This window comes from Hippopotamus amphibius, chromosome 1 (assembly GCF_030028045.1).
Source record: "Hippopotamus amphibius kiboko isolate mHipAmp2 chromosome 1, mHipAmp2.hap2, whole genome shotgun sequence".
NCBI classification, from domain to species: domain Eukaryota; kingdom Metazoa; phylum Chordata; class Mammalia; order Artiodactyla; family Hippopotamidae; genus Hippopotamus; species Hippopotamus amphibius.
Genome location: NC_080186.1, coordinates 12,164,581 through 12,182,861, shown reverse-complemented (window position 1 = coordinate 12,182,861; position 18,281 = coordinate 12,164,581). Strand labels below are relative to the sequence as shown.

The following is an 18,281-nucleotide window of genomic DNA, read 5'->3' as shown; positions in this document are numbered from 1 at the left end:
AGGAGGTGGGAGTCCTCCACGCACCCCTGACCTCCTGACCTCGCACCTCCCGCCCTCTCCAGAGCCGGGGGCCTTGGGCCTCTCTGCCCTGATCACCCACCACCCAGATCCCTCTCACCAAGGGCTGGAACTTCGGGGGAGAGGGGACAGGAGGGAGAGAAAACCCTGTCCTCAGGGAGCTTGCAGTCTGATGGTGGAGACGCAGAAACACCGCACACACGCGGTCCTGAGGAGGGCCCAGGGGTCTGCGTGGCGAGCGGACAGCACGGGCCCTCACCTTGTTGCCATGGGAGACCGGGGGCTGGAGTTATCGGCCTGGAATGCCAGGCAGTGAGCTCAGCCCCACGGGCCTGTCTGTGTTGGGCTGTCAGCAGTGCCGTCTCACTGGAGAAGATTTCCAGCCCCTCTGGGCCACGGAGAGGACCTAAATTTAGCTGGTAGACAAGGGGCTGGCCCCGCGCCCAGGGACGGTCAGGCCTTATAAAGCGGCGGCAGTCGGGGCCCGGCACGCTCCCCCCGAGCCTGCTGCCCTCGCGCCCTCCTGTCCACCCTGCCCGCCGGCCAGGGCCCGGCCGCCCGCCCGTGGATGAACCACAGGACCTCCTCCACCTTCAGAGCGGAGAGAAGCTTCCATTCCTCCTCCTCCTCCTCCTCCTCCTCCTCGGCCTCCCACACCCTCCCGGCCCAGGACCCACCCATGGAGAAGGCCTTGAGCATGTTTTCCGAGGATTTTGGCAGCTTCATGCGGCCCCACTCGGAGCCCCTGGCCTTTCCAGGCAAGTGCTCGGGGCTCTATGGGCGAAGGGGGAGACGCACAGGGAGGGGACCCCTGCTCCAGGGCACCCCCCCGACGTGGCCGCGCCTGCCGAGCTGCCGGGAACAGGTGCCGTACAGCTGCAGCCACATGTGACCCCCAGGACAGATGTGGCCAGAGAGACAGATGTGGCCGTGAGAACAGGCAGGCCTTCAAGACACAGTTCTGGCCTGGGGGTCAGCTACGGCACCAAGGGCCGCACAGGGCCTGTGGCCAGGTCCTCTCTGGACACCTGGAGAGCTGCATGGGATGGAGGCGGGACGTGTGCCCCGCTCCAGGCCCGGGCAGGTCGCTGCAGACAGTGTCATGTACACACACCCACCCCACCTGTGCCGGCTAAGGCCCCACCCCCGTGGTGGAAGAGGTGGGCTGCAAGAGGTGGGGGTGGGGTGGTGGGCAGGGCGGTTTAGGAGCAACGGCTGAGGGGGAGGTCAGGCCTGGTGGGGCGCCCCAGCCCCCCGAAGAGGGAGCCAGAACCTGGGTTCTGAGTGCAAGCCTGGCCTCTGCTCTGCTCACGGCAGCCCTCCCCACAGCCCGTCCTGGGGGGCCCGGCAACATCAAGACCCTGGGAGATGCCTACGAGTTTGCCGTGGACGTGAGCGACTTCTCACCTGAAGACATCATTGTCACCACCTCCAACAACCACATCGAGGTGCGAGCTGAGAAGGTGAGCCCGTACCCCAACCCCAGACCCTGGGCTCCACGCCTGGACCCTCTGCCCAGTGTCCCCACTCCCAGGTCCCATCCTGGGACCCCGCACCCTGACCCCCAACCCGCAGGACAAACTAGAGGCCTTGCTCCTGCAGCTGGTGGGCTATGGGACCCCCATTACTGCCTCTCTCTGCCCCAGGCTCCCAGATCCTTTCTTCTGGTGCCAAGGACAGCTGAGGAAGCCACCAGGGGTGGGGGAGGGGTGGAAGGATGGGGGGCGCCTGGGGAGGGGAGGGGAGAAGGGGGGATGAGAGGAGGGAGACCTTGGTTGAGGGAGGATAGCCCTTCCTGCAGGCCTGTGGGTAGGTGGGGGGCTCAGCTGGGCAGCTGAGGGGAAGAACTCCCCCACCTGACACCCCTCAAGCCTTCTTCCCTCCTGGACCCAGAGGCCCAGCCCACATCTCCGGACCCCTGAATGAGGCCCAAGGTTGGGCAGAGGCCCTGCAGTTTAGGGTCACACACCCCCTAAACCCCACACTCGCTCCACCCACAGGTCTCAGGGTCACTGGGTCACTAGGGTCTCTGAGTCCCAGCTCCCAGGAGGCCTGCACCCTGGAGGAGGGTGTGGCCCTGGCTGAGCAGGGATGCTGCCCGCAGGGGGCCAGAGCCACCGCTGCTGCTTAGAGAAGAGGCTCTGCCCAAGGCCGCCCCTGGACCCCCCGTGGCCCGGCTTCCTCCCGAGCTCGGGAGGCTGGATGGTCGGTGGAGGCGGGGGCCCTGTCCAGGAAGTCAAGGACTGTGCGCACCAGGACCAGTGGGCGGCATGTGCCAGCCAGGCCACCCCCACCAGTGACTCAGCCGCCCCAGGCTCCCCTGGACACTCTGTGCCGGCTGAGTCGTGGGGGAGGGGCCGCCGGGCAAGCCCTGACAGTGGACACAGGTGGACGCCCACGTGTCCGGGTATCTAAGAGGGCTCGACTCTGCTCTGTGCCATCTCCTTGCTGCTCAGCAGCCCCAGATCCTGCCGCTGAGCCTCCTGCCCACCAGAGCTCCCCCACCAAGCCCTTGCCTCTCCCCTGGGACCACTGGAGGGCCTCTAAGCACCTTGGCGCCTGTCCTGGCTCAGCCCTGGCCAGCGCCCAGGCCGGGCCCCTGCACGTGAGAGTAGACCCCCTCGGCACATGGGGGCCCAGCGGGGATTAGACGGGGGAGCAGGACAAAGGTGGGGGGCAGCCTGCCCTGACCCATCGCCCCTTCCCCAGCTGGCAGCTGACGGCACGGTCATGAACACCTTCGCTCACAAGTGCCAACTGCCAGAGGACGTGGACCCCACATCGGTGACCTCGTCCCTGCGGGAGGACGGCAGCCTCACCGTCCGGGCTCGGCGCCAACCACACACGGAGCATGTCCAGCAGATCTTCCGGACCGAGATAAAAATCTGAGGGCCTCCCGGACCCCTCCCCTCCCCCAATCCCCCATCTCCTCCCCTACTGGCCGGCCAGAGTGGCTCTCCTGACCCCCTCGTGACAGCTTCCGGGACATCTCAGCCCAGGTTCCAGGCCCTGACACCCACCCCCCCCCAGACCCCAGGTGGGTCATCCCCGCAAAACGAGGCCTTCTGCTCTACCCAGAGCAGGACAAGGACCCCCTTGCCTCACCCGTGGCCCCCAGATTCCAGATGTGGCCTCTTTCACTTAATCCAGAAGAAAGGGATTGGGATGGGGAACAGGAGATCCCGGAGAACCCGGTTTGGGGAAAGGGGACTGGGACAGGCAGTTTCTCTGGGCAAATAATCTGCAAGACAGGCAGACAGACAAATACGTTGATCAGTGGAGTCTCTGCAGGGCAGGGGCAGGGGGACTGGGACCTGGGAACCTGGGACCCCCTTGGCCAAGGGGAGTGGGAGAAGCAGAGGGAGATCACAGGCAGAGGTGCCCAGCTAAACTGAGCTGCCCGGGCACAGGGAGGCCAGGAGGAGACAGCCATGATGGTCTGCTTCCCCTCTGATGCTCTCAAAGCCCCAAACCAGGTGCCCATGTGGTGCCCCATCCAGCCAGCTGTGCCAGGGCAGGGGTTTTTCCAACACAGCTGGTTCGTGATAAACTGTGTGAACCATCTGTTACCTGCCGATGCCCGCAGGTAAGCCTGGGCCGAGGGGTGGGGCTGCTCCCTCCCCCTCCCACCCAGAGACCTGGGCTCCCCAGGCTGCCTCCGCTGCAGACAGGTCACCCCAAAAAGGGAGCATGGATGGGGCTTTGGGTCCTCAAGGTAGGACCCCGGCTTCCTGCCAACCTTCCCTTGTGGGCATTCTCCTATCCCCCTCCTTCCCCATCTATAATCTGTGAAGCTATAGGTTTGGTGTGTGTATGCCAAACACACACACACACTCACACTCACTATCACGCACACTCACATTTATCCTTGTCCTTCAAATTCTAAGCATTACCATTGGTCGAAGCCAAATTTGGAATGTTCTAAAATCAGATTTACAATCTCCATTTTTATCAATGGGGACAAAATCTGAGCAGCGGAGCACCCAGCTTACCCACTGATGGTTGGATTTGAACCCAGGATGTCAGAAGCTGCTCTCAAACCGTGCCCCCACCTCTCTGTGCAGTGGGGAGTACTTCCCCTCCTTCTGTCTCTCAGCCTGCGCACCCTATTCCCCGCATCTTCCTGTTAGAGAATGCCCGAATCACAGGGAGTTCCCCAACCCCAGTTCCCTCCTAGTTCCCAGACCAGGGCAAGGACCTCCCGTCAGCCTTCATTCTGGGGAGCCCCAGCTGCACCCCCCTGAGCATGGCACCGTCTCCCACATATAGAAGCAGGGGTGAAGGGGAAGGGTGGTTCCCAGTCAGTTCGGGTCCCTGGAGTAAGTGGCAGGGTCAGCCTTGGCCCTCTGTGTCTCTTAGGTCAGTATTCTATAAGGTGGCCTCTCACCCCTGCCATTCTGGGGCCCTTGAGGGACAGCTGGGGGGCAGGGGCAGGGGAGGGTCCTGGCATTGTACCCTGCACACACAATAAACAACAGAATCATGGACTTCTGGAGATGACCCGCCTAAAGTTCTCAAATTTGGGATGGGGCTGCAGGCAGCAGGAATGCAAAGCCCTGGGATAAACAGACACACCTTTCTTGAGATTTGGGGGCAGGGGTGGTAGCTCAAGAAAAGTTCAAGACCTCACAGAAATGTGGGTGTCCTTTGGCCTCTTCCCTTGGCTCCCTGGCCCACCAGGGCATTAATTATTTCCCTGAAAATCCTTGCATCGTCTTCTCTTCCAAATGCCAGCCCCTGCTACTACTTGCCAGGCACTGTTCCAGGCACAAGGACACCAGAGGTGGGCCAGGTGCGCTGGATTGCTCTTGAAGCCTATCTTGTACCAGATGGGTTCTGAGGACCTGAGAGGCTGAGTGACTGGCCTAGGGGTCACACAGCCCCAGGGGCAGAGCCCAGTTGGAACCCGGCTGGGAAGCTGACTAGCTCAGGGAGTCTGAGTGCCCTTTGGAGGGACTCACACGCACACCCCACACACACCACCAGGTCCTACTGAAATCAGAGTTCCAGGCGCTCCTCAGCGCAGCTCAGCTCGGTGCAGACAGGGAGGAGGGGTGGGAAAGCGGCGCGGTATTTCTAGGCTCTGTGACTCACTGATTCCACCGGGCTATTTGCAGCCCCAACACTCATCAGCCGAGGAGTTGGGGGAGGAGCCGGACCAGCTTTCCCCCTCCCTCGACCCCCACTTAGGGTCAGGCTCACCTTGGCGTCCTGACCCTAGTGGAGTCCCTCCCTGGGCCTGGCTGGCTGGAAGCTGGGCTGGGAAAGGTGGCAGCTCCCCAAGTGGCCAATGGGGCCGAATACTCCCCATCCCGCAGGGCCCAGCAGCCCCCTCCCCAGGTGGCAATTTTAGAGAATGAGGGCTGCAGACAGAGCGGCGGCTGCCACGGACCGGGCACGTCTAGACTGAAGGCACCCTCCTGCCAAGGTGACCCTGCGGAAGAGGAGGGCGGGGAGTGGAGACTGCAGGCTGTCTTTCATTGGCTCCGCCCCCTGGCGCCTGGGCTGGCTGCAGTGCTTTGTCTCCACTGGCCCCCCACACTTTCCAGGCTAAACATAGGCCTGGCTGTGGGCCCTGGGTCCCGCCCCCACCCCATGAAGAATAATTATAGCAGCCCCATTCACTGAGTGCCTAGTGTGTGCCAAACACCTGCTCATCTCCACAACAATCCCGCAAGGTGGGTACCAAGGAGGACAGGAGGTTCAGAGAGGTCAAGCAACTGGCCCAAGGTCACCCAGCTTGGAAGTGGCATGGCTGGAATTTCAATCATTGTCTGTGGCTCTAGAAAGTCCTCTGCAGAGTCAGCCCAGATCAGTCCCCCGCCACCAAAGGGCCGAGGCAGTTCCCCTGCTCCCTTCCTGTATAGGAAAGGGGAACTCCTACATCTCAGAGCTTTTGTAGTGGGTGTGGGAAGAGGCTGGGGGGTTGAAAAGATGCAGCCTTCCAGGGCTAGAGACCTGTGAGAAGGTCCAGGGCAGGTGGTACCAGAGGGGTGTGGAGGACCTAGGAAGTTCCATCACTTTCAAAGGCCTAGCCCAGGCCAAAAGCCTCTTCCTCCAGAAAGCCCTCCAGAGCTACCAGCTCAGTCACAGACAGAGCCCAAAGAACCCTAGGCCCAAAACTTGTCTTTAAAAGAAGCTCACAGGGAGATCAACTTGATGATTGGTGATAACCTAGAGGAGTGGGATACGGAGGGTGGGAGGGAGGATCACGAGGGAGGGGATATGGGGATATATGTATAAATACAGCTGATTCACTTTGTTGTACAGTGGAAACTAGCACAACAGTGTAAAGTAATTTTACTCCAATAAAAATCTGGAAAAATAAATAAATTAAAAAAATTAAAGAAACTCAAATTCAGTTGAAAGAAACACATGCCTAGCGGTGCGGGTAGAGCCTGAGGCTTGGTTGGCCAGCCGTGAGTCCTCTGGGAGGCACTCCAAACTCCTCATGGTTTGATGGGGAGACCTAGGCCCAGGGAGGGGTAGGGCCTTGCCCAGGGTCACACAGCAAGTCAGTGGCAGAGATGAGATGAAGACCCAGGCCTCCGGAACTTCAGGCCAGAGCTTCTCTACCAGACAAACCCCCATCCCCAGGCCACCCTTCCCTGACCCACCTCCCCCGTTGTACCCCTCCACCTCCCCCCCTGCCCCATCCACTTCCCAGTCAGCCTTAGCTCCCAGTTCTGCCGTGGCAGAAGATGTCTTATTCTGCCCTCTTTCTCCCAAGCCAGACAAGGGAAAAGACCTAAGTAAATGTTTGTAGAATTTTTTATTTTTTTAATTAATTAATTAATTAAATTATTTTATTGGCTGTGTTGGGTCTTCATTGCTGCACACAGGCTTTCTCTAGTTGTGGCGAGCGGGGGCTACTCTTCATTGTGGTGCACAGGCTTCTCATTGCAGTGGGCTCTCTTGTTGTAGAGCACGGGTGCTAGGCGTGTGGGCTTCAGTAGTTGCGGCACATGGACTCAATAGTTGTGGCTCACGGGCTCTAGAGCACAGGCTCAACAGTTGTGGCCCACGGGTTTAGTTGCTCCGTGGCATGTGGTATCTTCCTGGGGCAGGGATCAAACCCATGTCCCCTGCAGTGGCAGGCAGACTCTTACCCACTGCGCCACCTAGGAAGTCCTGTAGATTTTTTTTTTTTTTCTTTTTGGTGGCTCTCCCTGGAGCAGGGCTCGAACCCGTGTTCCCTGCATTGGCAGGCGAATTCTTAACCACTGAGCCACCTAGGAAGCCCTTTTATTTTATTTATTTATTTATTTTTCCTGTAGAATTTTTTAAAAAGCTAAGAAGCCTCAGTAAAGAGTGGAGGGTCAGTCGTGGATTCTGGAGCCACACCACCTGGCTTCAAATCTTGGCTCTGGTGCTTCTGAGCTGTGCGATCTTGAGTAAGTAACTTAACCTCTCTGTGCCTCTGTTGCACTATAAAATGGTGCTAATAGGATCTGCCTGCTGTGGTCATCTTGCAATTCTCTTAAAGGGCTTGGCACGTTGTGGTTGACTGTAGCCCACATATGCCATGATTGAAAATGCCCAGAAAGGCTCATTTAGAGCCCTGTTATTTCATTTATATTTGGATCCTGACACCGCCAGTTCACCTACACTGTCGCTGGCTCCATTAAGAACAAGACTTGGGCTGGAAGGGCAGAGGAGTTGCCCTGTACTTGGGGTCTTCTTTCCAGAAAAAGCAGATGAGGTGGTGCTAAAAGGTAGGTTCCTCCGGGTCCTCTCAGAAGCCCTGTCTGGGCCCTGGGGGTGGAGGTGGGGGAGAAAAGCACCTGGAAGCCTTAGTTTCCTCACCCATAAACAAAGATCAGGTAACATCCTCCCAGGGCTGCTGTGAGCAACCAGAGAGAGATGGTGTTTTAGTATAAGCTCCTGTTAAAATCTCTGTGCTTGTTTTCTGAACAAGAAAAACCAAGCTTCCACCCTCTGGCTCTGTCCTCAAACAAGAGAGTGTCCGGAGGGGCATGGTGATGAGCCTGCTGGGCTGGTGCCTGAGGCAGGAACCTCTGGGCCGGGGAGGAGGTGTTGTTTACAGTCGGCACAGCTGGCCTGGGGCTTGCCCTGAGCAGCCAACCAGGCCAGTCCAAGCTCTGAGGCCCTGGGCTGGGGGCAACCTTCCACGGGAGCCTGAGGGCTGCTAGACTGGATGGGGGCCTCTGGAGTGCCTCCCCGAAGGGCACAAAGCAGGGCTGCTGGCCCAGAGAGCCAGAGAGGAGAGAGCAGGACAGCAAATCTGCCCCTCTCTCCCTCCCTTCCTTCCTTCCCACACAATTCTTGAGCACCTACTATGTACCAGGCACTTTTAGGGCACTGGGGACACAGTCCTGATTAGGCATGGCTGCCTACCTGGAAACGCATTCACTTATCCACACTTTCACTCACTGGTTCCTTAAAGTCTGTCATTTCTTTATCAATTCAATTCTCTCAACAGATTTTCGGTAAGTCCCTGCAGTATGGTGGGTAGGTAAAGCTCTGAGGGCGAACTACCTCCATTTCAACCCTGGCTCTGCCACTGACTAACTGTGTGACCTTGGGCCAGTCGCTTAACCTACTCAAGCCTCAGTTTCCACATCTGTAAAATGGGACAGTACCTCACAGGATTGTGGTGAAGAGACTAACTGAGCTGTTCTCTTCCACCTGTGTTCCCCAACTCAGTGAGGGCCTCAGTCACTTGTTCAACATCCCCCCCAAAACACTCGCTACACACTGCCAGGCCCTAGGCTGGGTCCTTGGAGATTGTTCATTCCTCCTTCCTTTACTCATTCAACAAACACGAGCAGAGCACCTACAGCATAGTATAGGATTATGATGCTATAACTACATAGTCACACTGCCTGGGGTTGGGATTTGGGCTCTGCCTCTTTCTAGTTGGTGACCTTGGGCAAATCATATCATCTCTCCATGCCTGTTTCTTGACCTGTAAAATGGCAACAAAAATTATACCCACTTCATGGGTCTAGTGCAAGAGGAACTGAGGTGGCGTGTGGTGGGTGTGTATAAAAATATCAGTAGTTATTATTCTGGATGAAAGGGATGTTGGTTAGAGTGAAAGTCTGTCTTCTGAAAATTTGACCCTGCCTGGTGGCTGGCCCCATGGCACTGGCCCCTTGCCCAGCAGGTTCTTGCCCTCCCCACCCAGACCAGGAGGCAGCGCCCTCCAGTCTGAAGATAGGGCGACACCTGCTGGTGCAAAGCTAGACCTGCAGCCCCTGCAGCCCCACCCTTTTCCTTGTGGGTCTCAAATTCCCTTTACAACCACCTTTTTTTTTTTTTAATTAAGTTGCGCCAGGTCTTAGTTGTGGCAGGTGGGCTCCTTAGATGCGGCATGCGAACTCTTAGTTGTGGCATGCGCGTGGGATCTATTTCCCTGACCAGGGATCTAACCCCCCACTGTGCCACCAGGGAGGTCCCAAAGCCACATCTTGGGCTCTTCTAGTCTAGTGATCCTCAGCAGGGGGAGGAAAGGGGAGAGTATATGAGATCCAGACTATTCTCTCACCGTGTCTGTAGTCCAGACTATCACTCCCTTTGCCTGGACTAAGGTGCGGCCTCCTCAGCTTCCTCCCCTGCTTTCCTATCCCAGTGCAAGAGCTAAGGAATTGTTTTTAAAGGTAGGTCATGTCACTCTCTGCTCATAATTTCCAACAGTCCTCATCTCAGAATAAAGTACAGAGACCTCATCATGGCCTGCAAGGCCTCACGTGATATGGTCCCTGTCACTTCTCTGGCCTCTCTGTTTTGAGTGCGTACACGCACTGTCTCCCCCAGCTGGAGGACAAGCTCCTTCATGGCATGGCCTTGTCTGTCTATCACTGCTCCATCCCAGGGTCTAGCCCAGAGACTAGCATACAGTGGGTGCCCAACAGATACTTGGTGAATGAATGAATGAATACTCCAGCCAGACTGAATGACTCTGGTCCTTCTCCTTGGAATACTCCCCACCCCCTCTCCCTTGCCTTTGTATGACTCACTCACTGATCAGATGCCACTTCCTGCAGGAAGCCCTCCTTGATCTCCTCTCCCAAGTGGGCAAGGCACCCTTCCCCAGTCCCAGCATCATTCTGTGTGCCCTCACTGTTGCACTTACCAGAAACTATGGCGATAATCACCTTCTTTCTTGCCTCCCCCACCAGGCCATGAGCTCCTTGAGGACAGGGTCTGCCCTCTCTAAATCCCCTCTGTTTAGAAGAGACCCTGCCAGGACAAGAGGCCGTCTGCTCTATAGTTAGGAGCAAGAACTCGAGCACCAGGCTGGCTTGGGTTCTAATCCCAACTGCACCAGTCTATGGGAACTTGAGTGCATTCCGCAACCTCTCTATGCCTGGATTCTCTAATCAGTGAAATGGATACAAAAACAGTGCTTCCTGCTATTGGCACTTGGAGGCTGTTATTTCCCTGGCACAGAGCAAACGGTCAATATATGTTAGCCAGTACTGTTTGTAGGAACCTAGTAAAACAGTCATTGATTAAATGAACATTCAGCAATTTTAATCTGAGAGCCTTGAGATACTCTTCCTCAGATGAATCTCACACAGCTCTATGCATCTCTTAGACCTACACCTTCCCTCACAGCAACCCCCCACTTCCTGCTGAGGACCCGGACTGCCCTACAGGGCAGGGAAAAAGCACCCCCCTTCTGTATCCCTAGAGGGCAGTATAAGCTTGGTATGCAGTTGATGCTCAATAAATAATCTCTTATTTTCATTTGTTCAAACACGATACACCATTCCCTTTCTGAGCACTTCTGCGCCCTCTCAAGAACCCAGTTCCCCTTATTTCCCATCCCATCTGGGCCCTTGACTCTCCCATCCTGAGTCCTGTGCCCTCCTGGTGATCCCTGGTGACCTACACACTTGCACGTGAGCTGAGGTGACAGCAGCCAATGTGCTACCCCTGCACATTGTGCTGGGAGGGTCCGATTCTTGCTCTGGGATGAGATGCCAACTGGGTGACCCTAGGAAGGATGGTTGGCAGTGCTGGCTTCTTCTCATCTTTTAGATCATACTTTGTTACCTACTCAGAGAAGCCTTTCCCAACCACTGTATCAGAAAAGCTCTTTGCCCCATCATTTTCTATCCAAGCATCCTGTTTCAGTTTCTACACAGCACTTGTTAGACTGTTCAAAATCATCTTTATTAGGTTGTGTAACCTTTCTCCCCGACCCCAAAGAATACAAGCTCCAAGAAAGCTATAGTATCTTTTCTAGCGCTTTGCAGGGTCTGGCACATGGGAGATGCTCCCTTAGAATCTGCTCTGTGAGTGAATTAGTCTCTTTATATGTGGCAGTGCCTTGTCCTGCTTCCACCGAAAGGCAAACAAAGATGGAGAGAAAGGAAGAAGTAGGATACTCGTGGCTGTTTCAGATGTCCTTCAGGGGTCTAATGCTCCTTCCTTGGCTCAGGCACAAAAGACTGCTGCTCGGCTGGGAAGGAGGGAGTGGACCCTGGAAATTGCATTCGTTGAGCACTGGAGCGTGGGGCACCAGCCCCTTCCTCCCCTGGCCAGGCTCTTCCAGTTAATCAGCCTGTGCGCAGACACAGGAGGAGAGGGCTTTGAGCGAGCCTATGACTGTTCCCCAAGCTGAAGACCTTGAGGATGCAGTCTTCATGGGGCTCCCCTTGGCTTCAGGAGGCTCCTGGAGGCAGAGCGGGCTGGCTGGAGGGGAAGCTGGGGCCGTAGTCCCTCTGCAGGGTGGCAGGGGGCCCCTGGTCTGGGCAAGGACTTCCCCACCTAGGGGAGCCTCCTGAGTCAGATGGGGGGGCCGGTTTTCCCCACATAACAAGATGTAGGTCTTCATTGGAGGGATGATAGGTCCTAGGTTGGGACTAGGGACACGGGGTGGCCCTGGGAGTGCTGCCAGGGAGATCTGTTTCCCATGAGCACAGTCGATAATGAAAGTTAGGTGAGCTTTGGGGATGGCCTTCTGATGGCTGGCCGGCTTTCCACCTGGAAGGAAGGAAAAGACCAAAGGATTGTGTTAGCACAGCAAGGGATGTGGTTCTATTAATTCATGTGTTCACTCACTTGTTCAGTCACTCAGAGATTTCTATTTAATTTAATTTTTATTTTATATTGGGGTGTAGTTGACTTACCATGTTGTGTTAGTTTCAGGTGTAGAGCACCGTGATTCAGTTATATACGTACATATATCCATTCTTTTTCAGATTCTTTTCCCATCTAGAGCATCACTTATTACGGAGTATGGAGTAGAGTACCCCCAACAGGGATTTAACTGTGTGTTAGTTGGCACACAAAGATGGGAAGACACTGGGGCCTAAGAGCATGGATTTCAGCACTGGGGAGACTGAGTTTAAACCTGGCTTCCCTCCCCACCCCCACCCTCCGTATCAGCCCTCTGCCTTCCTGGAGCACGGAGGCCACTGCCTCAGAGCCTCTCAACCCCACTGTGCCCACAAGATGCCTGGGCATCTTGTTATCACGTAGATTCTGGTACAGCGCACGGGTCTGGGGTGGGCCTGAGGGTCTACATTTCTAACAAGCTCCCAGAGAATACCAGTGCTGCTGGTCCACGGACCACACTGCAGTGAATAGTGAGAGGAAAGCCCCGGCCCCCGTTACAGGTGAGGAAACTGAGACTCCACTTGTGCAGATGTTGGTGTGTCTTCAGGGAACATCGCGGCGCTCTTCCCCCCGCCCCATAATCCTGTCTACCGGTCCCCTCTGCCCTGGGGATCCCTGCTCTGTCCTCCCCTCCAAACGAGGAGAAGCCAAGAACCAATCAGTCGATTTATCAATGAAGCAAGTGCCGGAGCACGTCCCTCTGAACCCAAAGCCTGTGCTCTTAGAAAAGTAACGTTTCAAGTTACCCAAATAATAAACAAATCCATCCTAACTACGTGCTCTTCTCCACGACACAGGCTCAGAAGGAAGCTTCTGTTCTGGTAGGTTAATTAACACAGGAAATACAGTTAATCCTTGAACGACATGGGTTTGAACTGCGGGTCCACTTAGGCAGATTTTTTTCAGTAACTACCTATTACTACACAACCTGTACTATGTACCACATCCACAATCTGAATCTGTGGATGTGGAGCCTCGGTTACAAAGGGCTGATTGTGGTGATAGGTGAATTTTCCACTGCTCCGAAGGGCAGCGCCCCCAACCCCCACATTGAACAAGGGTCAATTGTAAATGAAGCCCACCCCTGGCTTGAGAGTCGTGGCAGCCCCAGAGGAAGGGCGTCTGCCCTCTGCCGCCCCCCAGCCTCCCCAGACCCCTCAGCTGCAGGGCTGAGGCACATCCTCTGCCACCTCTCACCTGAGCTGGTCTCCAGCTCTGTCTCAAGGCCCCTGACTTTGGGGCAGGCTCTCTGGTCTCTCGGGTCTTCTGTTGGGGCCGTGACCGCTGCCATAGCGCCTGGCTTAGCACTGGCAGAGGGAGGAGTTGCCAGAAGCCTTTTCCAGGATGCAGCTCCCCACCCGAGCACCAGACCTTTTATATTTACCAGATCCGGATCTGCTGAGCGAATTCCACCAGGAGCCACAGGAACTGGCCTGGAGCAGTTGGGGGATTGCTTTGATCAACGGGGTTATGTCAACAGGACTGTTGTCAGGTCGTTGGAAGGCAGGCCTTCTACCAAACAGATACTGTTTCTTCCAACTCCAGCTGCTGCCTCACTTGGGACAAGCCTTGGAAACTTCTCATCCAGGGCTGTTTCCCAATCCTCCATCATTATCTGACTGCATTCCCAGTTTTTAGTTGTTTTATTTTTGTCTTTTTCCCCCTCCAAGGACCATATGGAGGGACTTCCCTGGTGGCACAGTGGTTTAGAATCCGCCTGCCTATGCAGGGGACGCGAGTTCGATCCCTGGACCAGGAAGATCCCACATGCCACAGAGCAACTAAGCCTGTGTGCCACAACTACTGAGCCTGCACTCTAGAGCCCTTGAGCCACAACTACTAAGCCCACGTGCCACAACTACTGAAGCCCGCGCCTAGAGCCCATGCTCCGCAACAAGAGAAGCCACCACACTGAGAAGCCTGCACACCGCAACGAAGAATAGCCCCAGTTCATCACAACTAGAGAAAGCTTGCATGCAACAATGAAGACCCAACTCAGCCACAAAAAAAAAATTAAATTAAAAAAAAAAGAACCATATGGAATACCACTGACAATGTCTTTGTCTCAGTTGGTTCGAGCAGCAATAGACTAGGAAAATTAAACCACTAACGTTTGTTTCTCACAGTTCTGGATTCCGGGAAGTCCAAGATCAAGGCACCTGCTGACTTTGGTGTTTGATAAGGACCCGCCTACTGGTTCATAGATGGCTGTCTTTCCACTGTGTCTTCACTTCACAGAAAGTGCAAGAAAGCTCTCTGGGGTCTCTTTTATAAGGATACTAACTCCATCACGAGGGCTCCACCCTTGTGACCTAATTGCCCCTCAAAGGCCCCACCTCCTAACCCCATCACATTGTGGATTAGGTTTCAAAATATGAATATTGGGAGGACACATTCTGTCTACAGCATCTTTTAAGTCAATCAGCTATTTTTACTGAAAAAGAAAAATAGTTGTCAACTGAAAAAAATTGCACAACCGAAGAGTTGAGAGGTATGTTTTTTCCAGTGGATTTACTGAGGATTTAAGTCTGAGAGACAGCCTCTTAGGTATTTCTGAGGGACTGTTCTGAAGAGGTAAGGGAGGAGCCAGGTTATACAGGAGTTTTTGTCCCCCCCCCCCAAAAAAAAAACAACAACAGGTAGTTGGAATGTGAACAGATTACTGTTAATTAAAGAAAATCAGACATCTCCAGTTAATGAATTTAGTGCTTTTCCATGTACAGGAAGACACAAGAGCCTGGGCTTCTTAAAATTATTCCTTTGATATGCACCTTAACTACCTGGGGCCAGTATCCTATATTTCTCCATCCTGAATCCCCTCAAGGTGTACTCTTGGGACAGCTGCAGTGGCTGATGGCTTGATGGCTGCAACATCCTTTGTTTACTGATATGGCAGGCAACATTCTTTGTCTACAAGAGGAAACTTGGCATTGCTTCATGAAATAGAAACAGCAGGGACTTCCCTGGTGGTCCAGTGGTTAAAACTCCGAGCTTCCACCGCAGGGAGTGGGGTTCAATACCTGGTGGGGGAACTAAAATCAAATGCAGAACATGCGGGTGCGGCAAAATAAATAAATAAGTAAATAAATAAATACAGTAGTGCTACTATACATATGTATGGTAGAAGATGGTACCCCAAAGATGTTTATGCCCTAATCCCAGAACCTGTAAAAAACGTTACCTTACACAGCAAAAGCATCTTTGTAGGTGTGATTCAGGGTATTCCAATTCTGACACCAGTTCTGATGTGTTGTTTTTTTTTCCCACATTATCAAGCAATGAACTCATTTCTGACCTTACCTAACTGGAGATAGTTTTAGACCTCACAGGTTGAGGGTTCAGTCCTACAAGACTGCCCCTGTCACAGACATCAGTCACAAGTCCTGGTTGTCGCCTGTGCTTGTGACCTACAGATGGGAGGGTCCCACAACCCACTCCTCGGATTCGATTAGTTTGCTAGAGAGGATCAGGGAGCTCAGAGAAACATTTTACTTAATAGATTACTTACTAGTTGGTGGATGGGACTGACATAGTTCCAACCCTCTAATCATGTGTTTGGTTCTCCTGCCCCCATCCTTAGATGACACAGGGGCTTTCCAAAAGTCACATCGTTAACATAGCAAAAGACACCTTTTTCAACTCTTCTCACTTGGGAGATTTCAAGGCTGTAAGGAGCTCTGTGCAGGAACCGGAAGACCAAATATGTATATATACATATATATGTATATATATTTATTTATAATTAATTAATCATAGATTTTTTTTGGCTACGTTGGGTCTTCTTTGCTGAACCCAGGCTTTTTTCTCTAGCTGTGGCGAGCAGGGTCTACTCTTTTTTTTTTTTTAAGCTCTTTACTGGAGTATAATTGCTTTACACTGTTGTGGCAGTTTCTGCTGTACAACAAAGTGAATCAGCTGTATTTATACATTTATCCCCATATCCCCTCCCTCCCGCAACTCCTTCACACCCTCCCTATCCCACCCCTGTAAGTCATCACCAATCATCGAGTTAATCTCCCTATGTTATGCAACAGCTTCCCACTAGCTATCTATTTTACATTTGGTAGTGTATATATGTCAATGCTACTCTCTCACTTAGTCCCAGCTTCCCCTTCGCCCCCCCACCCCGTGTTCTCAAGTCCATTCTTTACATCTGCATCTTTATTCTTGCCCTGTCACTGGGTTCATCAGTACCGTTTTTTAGATTCCATATATATGAGTTAAAATGTTCATTGCAGCACTATTTACAATAGCCAGGGACTACTCTTCGTTGTGGTACACGGGCTTCTTAGTGCCGTGGCTTCTCTCATTGAGGAGCACAGGCTGTAGGTGTGCGCGGGCTTCAGTAGTTGCAGCACACAGGCTCAGTAGTTGTGGCTCGTGGGCTCTAGAGCACAGGCTCAGTGGTTGTGGTGCATGGGCTTAGTTGCTCTGCAGCATGTGGGATCTTCCTGGCTCAGGGATCAAACCTGTGTCCCCTGCATTGGCAGGCGGATTCTTAACCACTGAGCCACCAGGGTGGCTATTTTATATATTTTTATATATAGTGGTGTGTACCTGTAAATTCCATACTCATAATTTATCCCTTTGGTAACCATAAGTTTATTTTCTATGTCTGTGAGTCTGTTTCTGTTTTGTAAATAAGTTCATTTGCATTACTTCTTTGTTTTATTTTTTATTACTATTTATAAACCAATTTTTAATTGAAGTATAGTTAAGTTACAATGCTGTGTTAATTTCAGGTATACAGCAAAGTGATTCAGTTGTGTCTGTGTGTATACATATGTTAAATATATATATATGTATATATACATATACTTTTTCAGATTCTTTTCCATTATAGATTATTACCAGATATTGAAAATAGTTCCCTATGCTGTACAGTAGGTCCTTGTTGTTTATCTATTTTGCATATAGTAATGTGTATATATATGTATTTTAATATTTATTATTTATTTATTTTTTATTTATCTTTGGCTGTGCTGGGTCTTAGTTGAGGCATGCAGGATCTAGTTCTCCAACCAGGGATCAAACCTGGGGTCCCCCTGCATTGAGAACACAGAGTCTTACCCACTGGACCACCACATGGAAGTCCCATAATAGCGTATATATGTTAATCCCAAACTCCTAATTTATCTCCCCTCATTTGTACTATTTTTTAGATTCCACATATAAGTGATATAATATAATATTTATCTTTCTCTATTTGGCTTGTTTCACTCAATATGATAATCTCTAGGTCCAGCCATGTTGCTACAAATGGCATTCTTTCTTTCTTTTTTATGGCCATTGTTGTCTTGATTTAACAGTAGCTTTAAAAATGGTGGAAGCAGGCCATGAGCCAAGGAATGTAGGCAGCCTCTTTAACCTGGCAAAGCAAGGAAAGGGATTTTCCCCTAAAGCCTCCATCCTGCCAACATCCTCGTTTTAGCCCATGTTGGACTTCTGAGTGACTGATGATATATTTGTGCTACTTTAAGCCACTAGACTGGTAATCTGTTATAGTGTCAATAAAAAACTGATATGCTACATAATTATGAAAGAAAATTTATAAATACATGCATCCCAATGTGCATAGAAGCATTATTTACAATAGCCAAGACATGGAAGCAACCTAAATGCCCATCAGGAGACAAATGGATAAAGAAGATGTAGTATATATAAACGATGGAATACTACTCAGCCATAAAAAAGAGTGCAGTAATGCCATTTGCAGCAACATAGATCATCATACTAGGTGAAGTAAGTCAGAAAGAGATAATATCACTTATATGTGGAATCTAAAATATGATACAAATGAACTTATTTGCAAAACACACACAGACTCACAGACATAGAAAACAAACTTATGGTTACCAAAGGGGAAAGGAAGTGGGGGAGGGATAAATGATGTGTTTGGGATTAGCAGATACAAACTACTATATATAAAATAGATAAACAACAAAGTCCTACTGGTTAGCACAGCAAACTACATTCAGTATACTATAATAAACCATAACAGAAAAGAATATGAAAAAATATATGTATATAAAACTGAATCACTTTGCTATACACCAGAAACTAACATAACATTGTAACTCAACTATACCTCAATAAAAAACTTAAAAAAAAACCCTGAGAAAATCAAACAAAACTAAATTCTAGCTAGATATTGATGCCTATGTTGGATG

At 52.2% G+C, this 18,281-nt stretch overlaps 2 protein-coding genes across 3 annotated transcripts; one reads left to right on the top strand and one right to left on the bottom strand.

Moving 5' to 3' along the window:
• Nucleotides 1-523: 523 nt before the first annotated feature.
• Nucleotides 524-4,537, top strand: HSPB7 (heat shock protein family B (small) member 7). Of its 2 annotated transcripts, none has more exons than XM_057746025.1 (3): nt 524-776; nt 1,348-1,481; nt 2,728-4,537. In XM_057746025.1, exons 1-3 carry the CDS (start codon nt 587-589, stop codon nt 2,905-2,907), a joined length of 504 nt encoding a protein of 167 aa, XP_057602008.1. In that variant the 5' UTR covers nt 524-586; the 3' UTR covers nt 2,908-4,537. The 2 variants fall into 2 exon arrangements, with proteins under 2 accessions (XP_057602008.1, XP_057602001.1); XM_057746018.1 differs by having other exon boundaries at nt 1,336-1,481.
• Nucleotides 4,538-11,545: 7,008 nt separating this feature from the next.
• Nucleotides 11,546-13,425, bottom strand: SRARP (steroid receptor associated and regulated protein). Its single transcript, XM_057717547.1, has 2 exons — nt 13,309-13,425; nt 11,546-11,976 (listed from the first exon to the last, which is right to left on the bottom strand). The coding sequence occupies exons 1-2, from the start codon at nt 13,400-13,402 to the stop codon at nt 11,546-11,548; spliced, it is 525 nt and encodes a 174-aa protein (XP_057573530.1). The 5' UTR covers nt 13,403-13,425.
• Nucleotides 13,426-18,281: the final 4,856 nt, after the last annotated feature.